The sequence below is a fragment of the Ascaphus truei genome, chromosome 1 (assembly GCF_040206685.1).
Source record: "Ascaphus truei isolate aAscTru1 chromosome 1, aAscTru1.hap1, whole genome shotgun sequence".
NCBI lineage: Eukaryota > Metazoa > Chordata > Amphibia > Anura > Ascaphidae > Ascaphus > Ascaphus truei.
Window position 1 is genome coordinate 548497667 of NC_134483.1, and position 16050 is coordinate 548513716.

Genomic DNA, 16050 nt, shown 5'->3' on the forward strand with positions numbered 1-16050 from the left:
CAATACATATAGTACATGAAACATAGCATAACTACTAAACAAAAAACAAAGCACATAAATAAAAAGAAAAGCAATGTACAGTATGTAGCAATACAAATATTGCAAAAAAACATGAAAGCAAAACATAATTGCTGACACTATACAAAAATATATATAAATGACACAATAGAACAGCGGTATGCAAACTGGGGGGCGCGGGGTTTACAGAGGCCCCACGCACTTCCTGAAGGAACTTAAATTAAGTACCTGGGAAGCGGCGAAGGCCTCTGTAAACAGCACTTACCTTGGCACCGGTGGTTCCTGGAGGTGCGTCGCCATGGCAACTCAGTGTCAAATGACGCCGCAAGGTCATGTGACATCATGTTGCCATGGGTTTTCCTCAGTTGGTGCATGCCTAGTCACTTGAGAAAGACCTATTGGTCTAAACGTTGTGTAGCACAATAAATTAACTTTATTTAAAAAAATGTGGAGCATTGGATCCTTCCTAAGTATTGCCTTGGAACATACCTGACAGGTACCTTCTTGAACCAGCAGCACCGGTAAACTGTATACATTAATTTATCATTGTGGAGTGCAGTATAACCCCCTTTAAATTGCCATGGCAATGTGACATCATGACGCCAACGCCGGAGCCGAGGTAAGGGGGGTGGGCGGGGGCGTGGAGAGCAGGGAACAGCCAGCAGGGGGGCGTTGGGGAAAAAATTGCGCTCCCCTGCAATAGAATATATAAGTAAATATATATATATAGAATATGCACTGTCACAAATACACTCAACTAATAATAATTAATAATACAACAAATATTATATTGAATAATGAAACAGATATAAAAAATAATAAATATAACCATTGAATAAATCTAAAATAAATTAAAATATAATTATTATGAAAGCATCCACAATAAGGATGTGATAAAAAAATTGATAAAATCTTGATAAATAATAATCAATCAATATCAGAACTATTCTCCATTAACATAGACAGCAAAGAAAATGCGAAATAGTAAACACTCTGAACACAGGATCTGGATGTCATACAGTTATAGATAAGGCAAATTCTATTTCAGGAATGGAACATCCAGGTTATGTAATTTTTTTATCTTTATCCAAATTACTTTGGGCATTTTTTATTCAATTGACATGTTCACCAATCCTTGTTTTGAGTGGCCTAATTATCTTACCAACATACCATAAATTGCATGGACAATCTATGATATACACAACAAACGTTGTCAGACAATTAAATTGTGTAATACTGTGATATTTTCCAGTCTAACATCACATAAGCTTCTATCACACGCCATGTATTTACACATAACACACTTTCCGCATATGTAGTTCCCCACTGGTTTAGATTGGAAGTTCTCATTTAAAGGTGCATTTAGGGTTACCCTTTTCAATGCACTGTGATCTAAAATGTTTGTAATGTTTCTGGCTTTTCTAAATCCTATTTTAGGTTTCCTTGTGATTTTATCTTGCAGAATAGGGTCCATTTGGAGGACACCCCAATGCTTCTTTAGGATCTTTATTACTCTTTTACCCTGCTTACAAAACCCTGTAATGAATAATGGTGTATCACCAAACTCATTTACTGTGGTTTTTGTTTCTTGGGGATCAGCAGTTGATCTCTAGGATAATCTTTGCTTTTCTGAATGGACCTATTAACAAGTGTTGAATCATAACCCCAATCAGCACATTTTTGGGCTAAAACTCCAGATTGTTCATCAAAATCTGATACCTGGGAGCAATTTCTCCTGGCCTGTAGCATTTGACCATATGGGATGTTGTTCAACCATCATTTGGAATGACTGCTCTGGAAATCCAGGTATGAGTTTACATCAACTTGATTAAACTATGTATTTTGTAACGATATTGTTGTTCTCAATTTTCAAGTTGAGATCCAAAAAGTTAATCTCAGTACTGTGGTTTGTAGAACTCAGTACAAGATTTCTACCATTTCGATTCAAACAGCTGATAAATTAATTGAGATCTTCCAAAGTCCCTGCCCAAACAAACAAGACATCATCTATATATCTTTGATAATATTTAAGGTGTTTGTTAAATTCATTAATATTGCAGATGAAATCGAGCTCCCATTTTCCCATAAAAGGCCCGCATAATTTGGTGCAAAACGTGTCCCCATGGCCGTCTCAGTGGTCTGGAGATAGAATTGACCCTCAAATAAAACACAATTGTGATTCAATATAAAAATGATACTATCAATTATAAATGCAAAAAATGTGTGATAGCCTCAACACCCTGTGAATTAAGTATACAAGTGTATACAAGTGTTTCTTTTTATTTATGTGCTTTGTTTTTTATTTAGCAGTTATGTTATCCCACGAGGACGCCGACTAGAAGCTAAGTTCTTTGCACACACCTATTCATTGCTATTGTGGATACCTATGCCCTCAATGGGAGCAATGATAACCTCAATGAGAATGAATGGGCACCCCCTCTACCCCGACAACCATACAGTACAGTACAATACAATAATGGGCAAAGTTACTGCCACGGAAGACCAGTACTTTTAACACTTTTACCTTCCGAGATCACCAGGCAGAACAAGGTGCGCAGTGGAATAAAATGAGGTTTATTCTAGTGAGACCAGCAGATATACCAATGATACACAAAATACAGTAGAATACACACTTAACTGGAGGACTGGGGGGAGACTCTTGCCTCAACTAGGTGCAGGGTACCTGCTTCGGAAGGCTTACCCTGACCGCTCCACGTTCACAAAGTTCATGGTACCTTCCACGGAGAAGATACCTGGCTATACACACTAACTGCGAGCAAGGCAAAAGGCGCAAAACTCGTTGTGGTGACATCATTGCGCAGCACGTGATACCACAGTGATGGATATTGGATGGCTGCCATTCATCCTGCTCCCACGAGGACGCCGACCAGAAGCTAAGTTCTTTGCACATAATATCTGCTAAAGAGGTTTGAATCCATTATTTAGATCTGGGACTCTTCAGTTCGAAGGACCCTGTTTTTGAAGGATCATGTCCTCTGTGTTTGATGAGCAGAGGACCATGTGATTATTTTTTCATGTGATTTTTCATTGATGTGAATATCACCTGTGTTTTTTACATAAATGGGATTATACTGTTACTGATTCTGTTTTTGTTTCCTCTTTTACACCCTTTTTTTGTTTGACTGTTTCCTTCAGTGACCCCGCTGATCACAGGAGAACAGGAGCTCCAGGGAGATAACAGTTATTGGTTAATGGATTTAATGAACCTTTGGGACAGCGCGCCTTGTATTTCCTTTCTCTACAATGAATAGGCGTATTGCTTAGTATTGTGTTTGTATTTTGTTTTATGTGTATTGTGGCTAGCGGGGGTGGGTGAAGGTGGTATTTGGCCTGTGGTGGGTGTTTATACCTACCGGGTGGGTAACGTGAGGGGTTAACCCCTTCATTACCTTACCGGTAGTAACCGCTAAGGTAATTAAGGGGTTAGTTCCTTCTGCAACCCCCCCGCTATGCCTAAACACCCACCTTGGGCCAAATACCACCTTCACCCACCCCCGCTAGCCACAATAAACCAGACACAGGTAGTTAACCCCTTCATTGCCTTAGCAGTTACACGCTAATATAATGAAGCAGCCTGTAAATGCATTTTTATTGCATCGGATAGAAGCCGGGGGTCTCCGGAGCCGGTATTAATGGGTATCAGCTCCGGAGACTCCCGGCTTCAATCCGATGCAGGAACAATGCATTTTTTATTCTAAGTCCTTCTCTCAGATCCCATCTCGCCACCCGAGTGCCGGCGAGATGAATTTTTGATAAACCCGCAATTCCAGAGCTCCAATTATCTCATCTGAGCTACTAGAATAGCATGACTTCAGAAAAATGCGAGTTGTTGCAGTTTTGCAGCTTTCTTTCAGCAAGTTTGTCCAGGAGCCAGAAATCACACAAAATATGCCTTCCCCGTATGCTTTCACCAACTCATTGAGGCTTATTGAATAGCTAAAGTACCGAGCAAAATTTTGCGATAGTTGCTCAAAATCCTCGATGAGTTGGTTATCGAAGCTACAAAAACAAGCCCCATAAAGTCTTCTTTGCTGCATTCTTCATCAAGGCTGTTCTCTCATATCCTATAGTACAATAATCAGAAGGAATTGGGTTTTCTGATGGGTTTATAACAACTTATAAATGAACCTGTTATTAACAAATCTACCAATCTGATAGTTACAGAACTTTATACGAGGAGTTCGATTCAAGGATCCCACTGGGGAGGATGTATATTTCAATGAGAAAGGAGAAATGGCCACACTGTATCACATTATAAACCGGTTTGTTTTAGCCAATGGGACCTTCTTGGTGAGACATGTTGGAAGCTTCAATACATCAGCTCCTGAAGGAGAGCAGCTCATCATCAATCAGAGTGACATCATGTGGAAGCATAACCTCAGTCAGGTCAGTTACCACATAAACAGTAACCAACCATCTTCAACTCAGGAAATTCCCCCGTTCTCCTAGTATGTAATAAGGATATATTATAGTGTGTATGTTGTTTGTTGTGTGTGTGTGGTTGAAAGTGTGAGTGTGAGTCTGATTGTGAGTGTGAGTGTGATTGTGAGCCTCTGTGTGAGTGTGTGCCTCTGTGTGTGTGTTTGTCTCTGTGTGTGTGTTTGTCTCTGTGTGTTTGTTTGTCTCTGTGTGTGTGTGTTTGTCTCTGTGTGTGTGTTTGTCTCTGTGTCTCTGTGTCTCTGTGTCTCTGTGTCTCTGTGTCTCTGTTCGCGTGTGTGTGCTTGTGCGTGTGGGTTGTATGTGTGTGTGTGCCTGTGTGTGTGTGTGTGTTTGTCTCTGTGTGTGTGTGTGTGTGTGTGTGTGTCTGTGTGTGTGCGTGTTTGTGTGTGTGTTTGTGTCTGTGTATGTGTGTGCCTGTGTACGTGTGTGTGCTTGTGTGTGTGCGTGTGTGTGTTTGGTGTGTGTGTGTTAAATATATTAAGATTAGAAACTGTCCAGATTATTGCTAACTTTCTAGTAGAAAAGCTGGAGATATGCAATGTAGATGATTCAATCATTCGACTATACTGTGAGAATGCCGGAGTTTGGAACTATAAATGCCAATGCTAAATCACCACATTCTCTATCAATATCCTGGCAGCTGCTCTCACCAAATCTGTGATCATATTCCATTTACAGTCACAGGAAGGGTTAATGATATCATTTCATTAAAATCTCCTTCAACAAAGTTATTCTTCATTTATAGTAATGACACACAATATTATAAAACAATATTAAAAGGTAAAGTGATTACGCAGTCAACAAAGATTTACAGTATGCTGAGCCACAAATCCTTCCATAAGGGAGCAAACCCAAGGAACCTCCCTATGCTGAGCCACAAATCCTTCTATATGGGAGCAAACCCAAGGAACCTCCCTATGCTGAGTCACAAATCCTTCTATAAAGGGAGCAAGCCCCAGGAACCTCCCTATGCTGAGCCACAAATCCTTCTATATGGGAGCAAACCAAAGGAACCTGCCTACAGTATGCTGAGCCACAAAACTTTCTATAAAGGGAGCAAACCAAAGGAACCTGCCTACAGTATGCTGAGCCACAAATCCTTCTATAAAGGGAGCAAGCCCAAGGAACCTCCCTATGCTGAGCCACAAAACCTTCTATAAGGGAGCAAACCCAAGGAACCTCCCTATGCTGAGCCACAAATCCTTCTATATGGGAGCAAACCCAAGGAACCTCCCTATGCTGAGCCACAAATCCTTCTATAAGGGAGCAAACCCAAGGAACCTCCCTATGCTGAGCCACAAATCCTTCTATAAAGGAAGCAAACCCAAGGAACCTCCCTATGCTGAGTCACAAATCCTTCTATAAAGGGAGCAAGCCCAAGGAACCTCCCTATGCTGAGCCACAAATCCTTCTATAAAGGGAGCAAACCCAAGGAACCTCCCTATGCTGAGTCAGAAATCCTTCTATAAAGAGAGCAAACCCAAGGAACCTCCCTATGCTGAGTCACAAATCCTTCTATAAAGGGAGCAAGCCCAAGGAGCCTCCCTATGCTGAGCCACAAATCCTTCTATATGGGAGCAAACCCAAGGAACCTCCATATGCTGAGCCACAAATCCTTCTATAAGGGAGCAAACCCAAGGAACCTCCCTATGTTGAGCCACAAATCCTTCTATAAAGGGAGCAAGCCCAAGGAACCTCCCTATGCTGAGCCACAAATTCTTCTATAAAGGAAGCAAACCCAAGGAACCTTCCTATGCTGAGTCACAAATCCTTCTATAAAGGGAGCAAGCCCAAGGAACCTCCCTATGCTGAGCCACAAATCCTTCTATAAAGGGTACAAGCCCAAGGAACCTCCCTATGCTGAGCCACAAATCCTTCTATAAAGGGAGCAAACCCAAGGAATCTCCCTACGCTGAGCCACAAATCCTTCTATAAGGGAGCAAGCCCAAGGAACCTCCCTATGCTGAGTCACAAATCCTTCTATAAGGGAGCAAGCCCAAGGAACCTCCCTATTCTGAGCCACAAATCCTTCTATAAAGGGAGCAAACCCAAGGAACCTCCCTATGCCGAGACACAAATCCTTCTATAAAGGGAGCAAACCCAAGGAACCTCCCTATGCCGAGACACAAATCCTTCTATAAAGGGAGCAAACCCAAGGAACCTCCATATGCCGAGACACAAATCCTTCTATAAAGGGAGCAAACCCAAGGAACCTCCCTATGCTGAGTCACAAATCCTTCTATAAAGGGAGCAAGCCCAAGGAACCTCACTATGCCGAGACACAAATCCTTCTATAAAGGGAGCAAACCCAAGGAACCTCCCTATGCTGAGCCACAAATCCTTCTATAAAGGAGCAAGCCCAAGGAACCTCCCTATGCTGAGTCGGGCTGATGTGCAGAAAGAATACTGCATGTAAATGTCTTACAGATCAGTTATATAAAAATACCTTTTCAAGCTTTCTATTTCTGAGGATTTAAAATATTTTCTAGTTTGATGTCTAGATGTAACATTGTCTCTTTTAGTGTCTTTAGTATGCTCACTATTTACTAGTTATTTAATAGTCTGCACTTGAGCTTTTATCAATGGTCTCTATTGGTGTCACCTCTTCATTCCTAATAATATCTCTCTAAAGAGTTCCACATCCTGGTTCATTGTTTTAATATTAGGATATTTGTTTAACTAACTTTAATCCCCATAATGTTTACACTTTGTGGCATTAACATTGCATTACTTTAATCTCATAACTCTGGATAACCCTGGTTTTATGGACTGGAGAGCCTGGAATCATACATAGTACTGTACATGTCTGAAAAGCAAAGAATAGATCTCACTCTTGAGATCATTGCAGATACAATCGTAAATCTTAAAATTCATTAGGCTGTGCAATTTAATTTCCTACCCATAAGAAAAATATATCCTTAGACAAGACAAACGTAATAGCTAGATGGGTTCTAACATAGGTACTGTATATTCCATTGTTCACGTCTTCAAATATAGTCATGTTTCTATTACTAAAATAATAATGATAAATACCAACACAAACCCATTGGTTATTTTGAAATGAAGAGGATGCTGTTCGCACAGGCTCCTAAACACACAGACAGATAAGTATCGACTTGTGCATTTGGGAATATGTTCTGATCGTCTAATTGTATTTGAAAAACATTTGTTTATTTTCACATTTGTTACAGATTCCTCGCTCTCAATGTTCGGAAAACTGCTTTCCTGGCTATAGAAAAGTCTCGCGGAGAGGACAGCCAGCCTGCTGCTATGACTGCATAAGATGCTCAATGGGAGAGATTTCCAATCAATCTGGTGCACAAGCTTTCTATGTACTTTATTCTGCATGTGGGGAGGCAGCTGGTTCTGCTGTAGAATATACAGATGTAGCAAGTGGTATTGCAAACCGTGGTGCACACATGTGGGTGGAATGGTGCCACAGCCGCACCTCCTGCTCACATGCCGCTGATTCAAAGCAATGGCCACTTCTTCACATCATGTATGTCCTGCTGCAGTGCACTATGGGCTGCAATAATGTTTGCTGCATCTGTAGTAGTAAAATAGTATTCATATGTTGTGGCCAGGGTAGAAAAAGGAGTCCCAATGCACATCCAATATGTTAAATTATTTCGTTAATGTCTATATGTGTTTTTCTTCTTCTCATAAGTATGGGTCATCTAGTTCAATATTTTGTCCCACATTTGTCAAGTCTTCAACAACGTGAAGGTACCTTCCCCCTCATCAGGTTCCTGCCCCCTCATAAGGTTCATACCCCCTCATCAGGTTCCTACCCCCTCATCAGGGTCCTACCCCCTCATCAGGGTACTACCCCCTCATCAGGTTCCTACCCCCTCATCAGGTTCCTACCCCCTTATCAGGGTCCTACCCCCTCATCATGTTCCTAACCCCTCATCAGGTACCTTCTCCCTCATCAGGTACCTTCCCCCTCATCAGGTACCTTCCCCCTCCTCAGGTTCCTACCCCCTCATCAGGTACCTTCCCCCTCATCAGGTTCCTACCCCCTCATCAGGTTCCTACCTCCTCATCAGGGTCCTACACCCTCATCAGGTTCCTACCTCCTCATCAGGTACCTTCCCCCTCATCAGGTTCCTACCCCCTCATCAGGTACCTTCCCCCTCATCAGGTTCCTACCCCCTCATCAGGTTCCTACCCCCTCATCAGGTTCCTACCCCCTCATCAGGTTCCTACACTACCAATGTTACATTGTGTCCTTTGTATTTTCTCCACTGCATAGAGATTAGAGGAAGAAAACAATGATATCGTCAGTAGTACGAGATGCGGGGCATGTATACGATGCCTAAGGGGTTAACATTTAGAAGCACTATGGCCTGGATACATCAACCTTCAGTATTATTTCCCATATAAATGTATTATTTTTATTTTTATGGGGCAATACATCAACGTCGCAACACCATTTTTCTTTACCACGACTTAAAAATATTGCGATAGGCATCAAATTGACTAAATGCCATATATCCAGTCCAGATATTTATAATTATTTTTTTATCACCTACAAATATATTAATGTTCAACTACACTACCTAACCCCTTCGCTATCTCAATGGCTAGCAAAGTTTTACCATTAAGGCAAATAAGGGGTTAACCTCTACCATCACCCTTGTCGCATACACTACCAGACCCCCCAACAAACCTAACTTCTGCACCCCTCTAGACTAATGACCAATAGTCATATTAGTCAAATGGTTCATTTTGGCCAATCCAAATAAGAAAAAAAAAGAAAAAGCATTGCAACCATAAAGCCATTGATTATCACTGGGGATACCTATACCTTCTTAATGGGGACCTACAGTAGATACACACATTGGCAATAAATGATGACCTGTAAAAAAAATTGGGCTACTTACCACACTGAGAATTATGGCCATTCTCATATTCAGGGCTGAAGTCTCTAGGAGGAAATCCAATGGACAATGCCCAACTATAAAAAAACAACCCATAAAGATAAATCTGAGGCCCGATGGTCACCCCAAATTTTTTATATAATAATATTACAGATGCATTTTAACGTTCCTCCTTTTTTTACCTTTTACAACAGACAGTGAATCTTGCCAGAAGTGTCCAGATGATCGGTGGCCAAATGAGAAGAAGAACAAATGTGTTCTGAAAAGCACTGAATTTCTATCCTACAAAAGGGATCCGATAGCTCCGATCTTCTCTTTTATTTCAGTTTTATGTTCTATTATAACTGCCATTATCTTGCGCATCTTCATTTTATTCCGGGACACTCCCATTGTCAGAGCCAATAATCACAACCTCAGTTTAATTCTCCTTGTCTCCATCATGCTGAGCTTCCTCTGTGTGTTCTTGTTCCTTGGTCGCCCTGTGGATATAACCTGCAGGCTGAGACAAACCTCTTTTGGAATTATCTTCTCCATAGCGGTCTCTTCTGTGCTGGCCAAGACTATCATGGTTTGCATTGCTTTCAAAGCCACCAAACCTGGTAACACCTGGAGAAAATGGATGGGAGTCAAAATATCCAACTGTGTGGTCTTTATTTGTTCATTTATTCAAGTTTTAATTAGCGTTAGTTGGTTGGCTATTTCTCCCCCCTTCCAGGAGCTTAACACACACTCTTATCCTGGAAAGATCATTATTCAGTGTAATGAAGGATCTGTTGTTGCATTTTACACTGTCCTGGGTTACCTGGGATTCCTTGCAGCTGCGAGTTTCATTGTAGCTTTCCTAGCTAGGAAATTACCTGACAGTTTTAATGAAGCCAAGTACATCACCTTCAGCATGCTGGTGTTCTGCAGTGTGTGGGTCTCTGTTATACCAGCGTATTTGAGTGTTATGGGGAAGAACATGGTTATTGTAGAGATTTTTGCCATATTAGCATCAAGTGCGGGAATTTTGTCTTGTATATTCTTTCCAAAATGCTACATTATGTTGCTGAGACCTGATTTAAACACAAAAAGTTATTTATTTAGAAAGGCTAACATCTAAAAATATTGCTGCAACTTATATGTGCGAAAAGGTAGTAATGGAAATTTATTTTGTTTTTATCACAGATTTTTTATTAAGATTTTCATTTTGGGGTACAGAACAAAGAAAGACGGGGAAATCAAAACATTATCACTTTGGAGTTCAAGTTTGAAGGCAAACATCAACATCAATAAGGATATTTAGCAGAAGAGAAATGTATTTTAATGCAATTTACTGCAACTGTTACTCAACCAAGAGAAATTGATCCTGTTAAACCAATGACGTTGTGTTACAATTGTTTGCTTTAAATATTTTGATTTATAGGTCATGTACATCTGCGATATTTGCCTGTAAATGGGAGGTTAAAGTAACTTTTATTTATAATGTGTCCCCATTACCTTTTTTTGACATGAGAAGTTTAAGTTGAAGCTGAACCTAATAAAAATCCTGTTGATCATTTTCTCTAGAAGTGGTTGTGCCGATACGGGTAGATTTGGGTCCTTTGAATAAAGGATAAGCCTGCCATTACCCCTACCTGTCCATTCTACTGTATGAATATATCTATGTGTTGAGCAGCCCGGTTCCAGCACTTCAAGGACAAGGGGTTAACCCTGTACTCAGGAGAAATGTTGCTAGTTCAGGTTGACCTTTTCCATGTAACTCTTTTTATGTAACCAAAGTTATGTTGCAGTTAGCCCACCAATCAGGGCGCTAAATAATATTGGACGCACCTGCCAATGTCCCTGCCTAAATATATCCATGTTGTGCCATGGGGTATAAGAAGTTGGGAGGTCCCTGTTATGTAGAGTTCCAGGTTAGAATTCCCGTCAGAGACTTAGGCATTTGTGCCGGTGTCTACCTTAGAGTGGGTTCCAGTGCCGGTTCCGAGCCTGAAGTCAAGTTCCTGTAGACACTGCATAGGAGCAGAACGGGGAAAGTCTCCTCACGAAGCTACCCGCGCCTAGGCCTGCAGGGTATTTCCCAGTTATCCCAGTGGGTGAGTGTATGTCTCATGTCTTTGACAGTCGTGGATATTATTTTCCAATAAATTCACTTTTATTAACTCTGTAGTTCTGTCTGGCGAGTTGATTCCTGGTGTGTTAGTCCTGGTCTCCCGTTACAGTGATTTATTCAGGTACAGCTTTATCAATAGTCTGTGAGCACTTGGAAATAAAGAAATAAACTATACTTAAAGTATAAATGTTTACAATGTACTGTAAATTCATTTGTATTCTATATAGATTTATAGCTATCTCTTGTGTGGTTACACTTGTAACCTGTGTATGTGGCTGCAATGACGACACACTAACACCAAGATGCATGAAGCTCCCTTAGACAATTTAACGCAACGTTAACCAAAATTAACATTATCTGAAAAAGAACAAGATGCACAAGCTCCAAATCGTAATGTTGTATAAAAATTATTTCATCAAAAATAAAACCGTCCTATGGACTTTCCATCACAAGTGAAGCAGGAATGATCACATATGTAAGTGTTTTACTCTACTGCACAAGTCAACAAGCTCACGGACACAGGGGAGGTCAGCGAGGCAGGTCCCACACAGTTCAGGCTTTTTTCCTCACCAGCAGTGACAATGGTGCCCGCAGAGGTATCGGGTCACACACAGAACACGCCTGTGAGGTCTCTACTGAGGGAAAAGATTTGCCAGAAGGTTCATATAGTGTCCACCACCCAGAGTGTTCACCTCCGTATCAGCCAGCTCAGGGCGTCGTTGCACGTAACCCTGTGCATTTCATCACTTACGTGACTTCATCAGGAGGTGGTTGGCTAAAGCGTAGCATGGGTTTAAATACCCCCTGTTGCTAAGCAACAGTACACACAGACTGTGCAATCAGTAGTCTGCTACAATCAAGCAATAAAGTGACAGAACGTGTTAGACTGACCGAGAAGGGTAAAAGTCTCACAAATAATACATAATACAGCATTATAATGGTGACCCCTGATGAAGTTGAGACATTAGGGGGTCTGACGTAACAGCATGAGGGTCAAAGAAGCCATTTTGTTTGACTATTTTAGTCCACCATCTTGTCTTGTCTTTGTGAGTTTTAATGTCATCTTTCTATGTGAAGAAATCTGTGTGAAAGAGAGAATGGAATGTTTTCGCTCCTAGCTGACTTTATTGATCTTTCCTCATCCAATCAGCTCCAAATGAAAGTGTAAACAGGCCAGAAGTTATGAGAAAGCCTCATTAGTAGTCTAAAATAAGGTCAGTTTCTCATACAATGTGCCAAGTGGCAGAACTGACATCCCATTTAACCCCATAATGATTTTTAGCTTACATACATTTATTATGTATTACAAAATGACATCGGCTTTAGTATTGTTATGTATTACAAAATGAGGTAATATTTAGTGACGTGCAAGCCCCCCCATAAAGGGGTGGAGCTTTAGGTTTTAAGGTATAAATATTTGGCACACCGTGTTATCTGGGGGAGAGCTTTTTGTTTTGAAGCTGTCTCCACTGTGTGCACCTGAAATAAACTCATTTGATAACTGAATCTTTGTTGTAACATTTTTACAGCTTTTACATATGGTAGCAGAGGATGGTTTCCAATATCTCGGATGCAGAGCACCTGGACAGGCCTCTCCTTGAACACTCAAACCTGAGCACTCATAAGAATTATGGTAAATGGCACCTTTTGAGGAAAGCCTGAGTTTAAAATTGTTTGAGTGCTGTGTAGAGAGCTGGTCCTTAAAGGGTGTTTCTCTGAGTGACGGAAACCAGCTTTATCAAGTGAGTTTATTATTCTCTGTTCCTGTATTCATTTTAAAGTGTAAGAGTTGTTAAGAGATGTTAGGGCCTAAGGTAAGAGTCCCGTTAAAAGCTTTGGTGATTTTGGTGAAGAGAGGGAGTATTTGTATTCTTAAGGGATTGTTTTCAGACCGGTCTGGGTTGTGATAAATATTTTTGTTGTCTGAGCAGGACGGGTCCCTGATTGTACATTTGCTCTGTCTTGTCATTAACATACCAAGTGAGTTATTCATGGATATCTATTTAGAAGGTCTTATCTGTATCCATGTTATAAAAGTATAAGGTTTATCAGGACTGGGTTGGACCCGCTGAAGTGATTCGAGTTTTTCTTTGGTATAGTTATGGTGAAAAAATGTGATTGGGGAACAGTCTCGTGACAGGTCCTTATTTGCATATTTACACTATTCAGAACAATAACACGCCAAAAGAGTTGTACGCAATCAGCTTGCGCTGATTATTGTAACGCTAAATAGTACAGGTCAATTAAATTGTATTATGGTATCAGGAGTATAGTACAGGTCAATTAAATTTGATTTTTGTATCAGGAGTATTGTACAGGTCAATTAAATTTGATTATTGTATCAGGAGTATTGTACAGGTCAATTACATTTGATTGCTGTAACAGGGGAATAATGGGAAAACAAAAATTCTCAAAGGATTGTGTGTCTGCAGACAAAAATAATAAAGAATGAATACAGAGAACGAAAAGAGACAATATAAATATATTTTGTTGGCCAGTGAATGGCACTGTTTGTACTATTATCAACAATTTGCGCAGATGTTTAAATGAAAGAGGGGTCTTTTTCTGTGGGATTGATAAGCAGGGAAACATACCTTACGTTAATAAGGGGCAAAAGAATTCTGTTGAGGGACAGGAGGGTCACGCTGCATTTATTTTAACCATTGCCAGGACAGAAGTTAATATAATAACAAGTGAAATAGAAAGTGAATAGGAAAGAAATAGCAAGTGAATTTGCCGATAGATATTCAAGGCATATGATGGTGTTGAGGAAGTAGGTATTGAGGGTTATTTTTATGAAATTGGCATACAATTAGAGACTGTGTATATTGTTTGGAAGGGACAGAAAGTGTTATAAGTGTAAAAAGGTAGGACATGTTGCCAGTAATTGCAGAGCTGCCCTAAGAGAGAGAATAGAAGAAAAAGAATGGAATTTAAAAGGTTTGTTCATACTGGCCACACGAATAGGTCTTTTAAACCAGAAAATATTATTTTTCCTTCTGTTCTAATGGCAACTAGAAAGAGAATCAGAATGACAGCAGCACAGACCGCGACAAAACCCCCCCTTTTCTCCAAAAGGAATGTGCAAAAGATATACGAAAAGTTAACTCAAAAGCTCCGGAGCATAAAAAAAAATTTAGTTTTAAAAGCAGGTTATTTATGAGAAGTTGATTAGCTGTGTAGGAGAAAAGTTTGTGTCTATGTTCTTTGTGTGTCTGTATTGTGGTTTCTGTATGTGTAAACCAGTAAAAACATGTCAATTGCATTTCTATAGGATAAGGATATGTTGGAAATATTTTAAGCTCACACGTATTGTTTAAATTATATATGATGTGTATCTAACCTCAGTTTAGTTAATTGTCCCATTTTTATTTTTGAGAGGCCATATTTTTATGTTTGAGAGGCCATATTTTTATTTTTGAGAACCCATATTTTTATTTTTGAGAGTCCATATTTTTATTTTTGAGAGGCCACATTTGTATTTTTAAGAGGCCATATTTTTATTTTTTGAGAGGCCATAAATTTTTTCGTTTTTATTGCTGTGGAGAGAGCTCCATTTTTAACTTTGAGCGGAAGTTTCAATTCAGTAATTAATATTTAGAAGACTGAGAAGCTGTTTTGTTATCTGCTCGGCACTCTCAAGGTCTTTTTGGCGAAACGCCCGGGCTGGCTAATTGCCCAAGATAAACAAGCTCTGAAATTTTTCTCTGAGTATCTTTAAAAAAAATAACTCTGTCAGTGTGTTCGGCACTGTGCAAAGAGATTATATTACAAGAAATTTAATGTGAAGTCCTATACAAAAGCATTTGACTATTATCTGAATATGTGATGTATTTTATAACTTTTAACCATTTATTTTTTCCATAGGTGTTCTATTTTATTATAAGCAGTAGTTACTGGTAAAATCACTGTATAATATATAATTCTAATTCTGCTGATTAAGCAAACAACATCCTAGGTGCTCATTTATTATTTATTTGTAGAATGTTTTGCCACGAAGTGGTGCATTGGGAGTCACCTCACGTTTTTTGGATATGTTCTAGGTATAGAGTTAAAGGACAGGTGATACATAGTTGCAAATGCAGTTACATAAGTGAGCAGGGTATACATTATATGCAAGGCATTTCACATTTTTAGCAGAATAGTTACAAGGGAGTGTTTGGGGTGGAGGCCAGACTGGAATTGGCTAGGGGCATTTGTCTTAGTATAGTAATTGTTTAATTGGGAGTAAACACATTTTTGTCCATGACTTTGGATAGTATTGTATTGTAGTGTATGACTTTATTTATATATAGCGTCAAAAATGTACTCAGCACTTCACAAAGAATAGAATAGTAAGTGCAGCAAAATCAGACAATAGGAAAGGAAATCCCTGCCCTTAAGAGCTTACAATCTAAGGTTTGAGTGGAATTTACAGAGATAGCAGGTGAGGGAATAAGTGCTGTGGATGGCAGTGCTTGGCTACAATGGGTGTGGTAGGAGTGACTGTGTGTGGAATAATAGCCATGAGTGCAGGCTATTGGGATGCTTGATTTGTGGGACAAGTTTTAAGGTTAGTTAGTATTTAATGAAAAGGTTAATACCATTTGCATC

The 16050-nt window shown here is 39.9% G+C and overlaps 1 protein-coding gene across 1 annotated transcript in view; it reads left to right on the forward strand.

Annotated features, from left to right (window-relative positions):
• Positions 1-10689, forward strand: part of LOC142466012 (vomeronasal type-2 receptor 26-like) — a 31040-nt gene extending 20351 nt beyond the window's left edge. Inside the window, exons 3-5 of the mRNA XM_075570646.1 lie at positions 4198-4425; positions 7671-7794; positions 9557-10689. Of these exons, the coding sequence (XP_075426761.1) occupies positions 4198-4425; positions 7671-7794; positions 9557-10464 (1260 nt within the window). The 3' untranslated portion in view covers positions 10465-10689. The remainder of the gene's footprint in view (positions 1-4197; positions 4426-7670; positions 7795-9556) is intronic.
• Positions 10690-16050: the final 5361 nt, after the last annotated feature.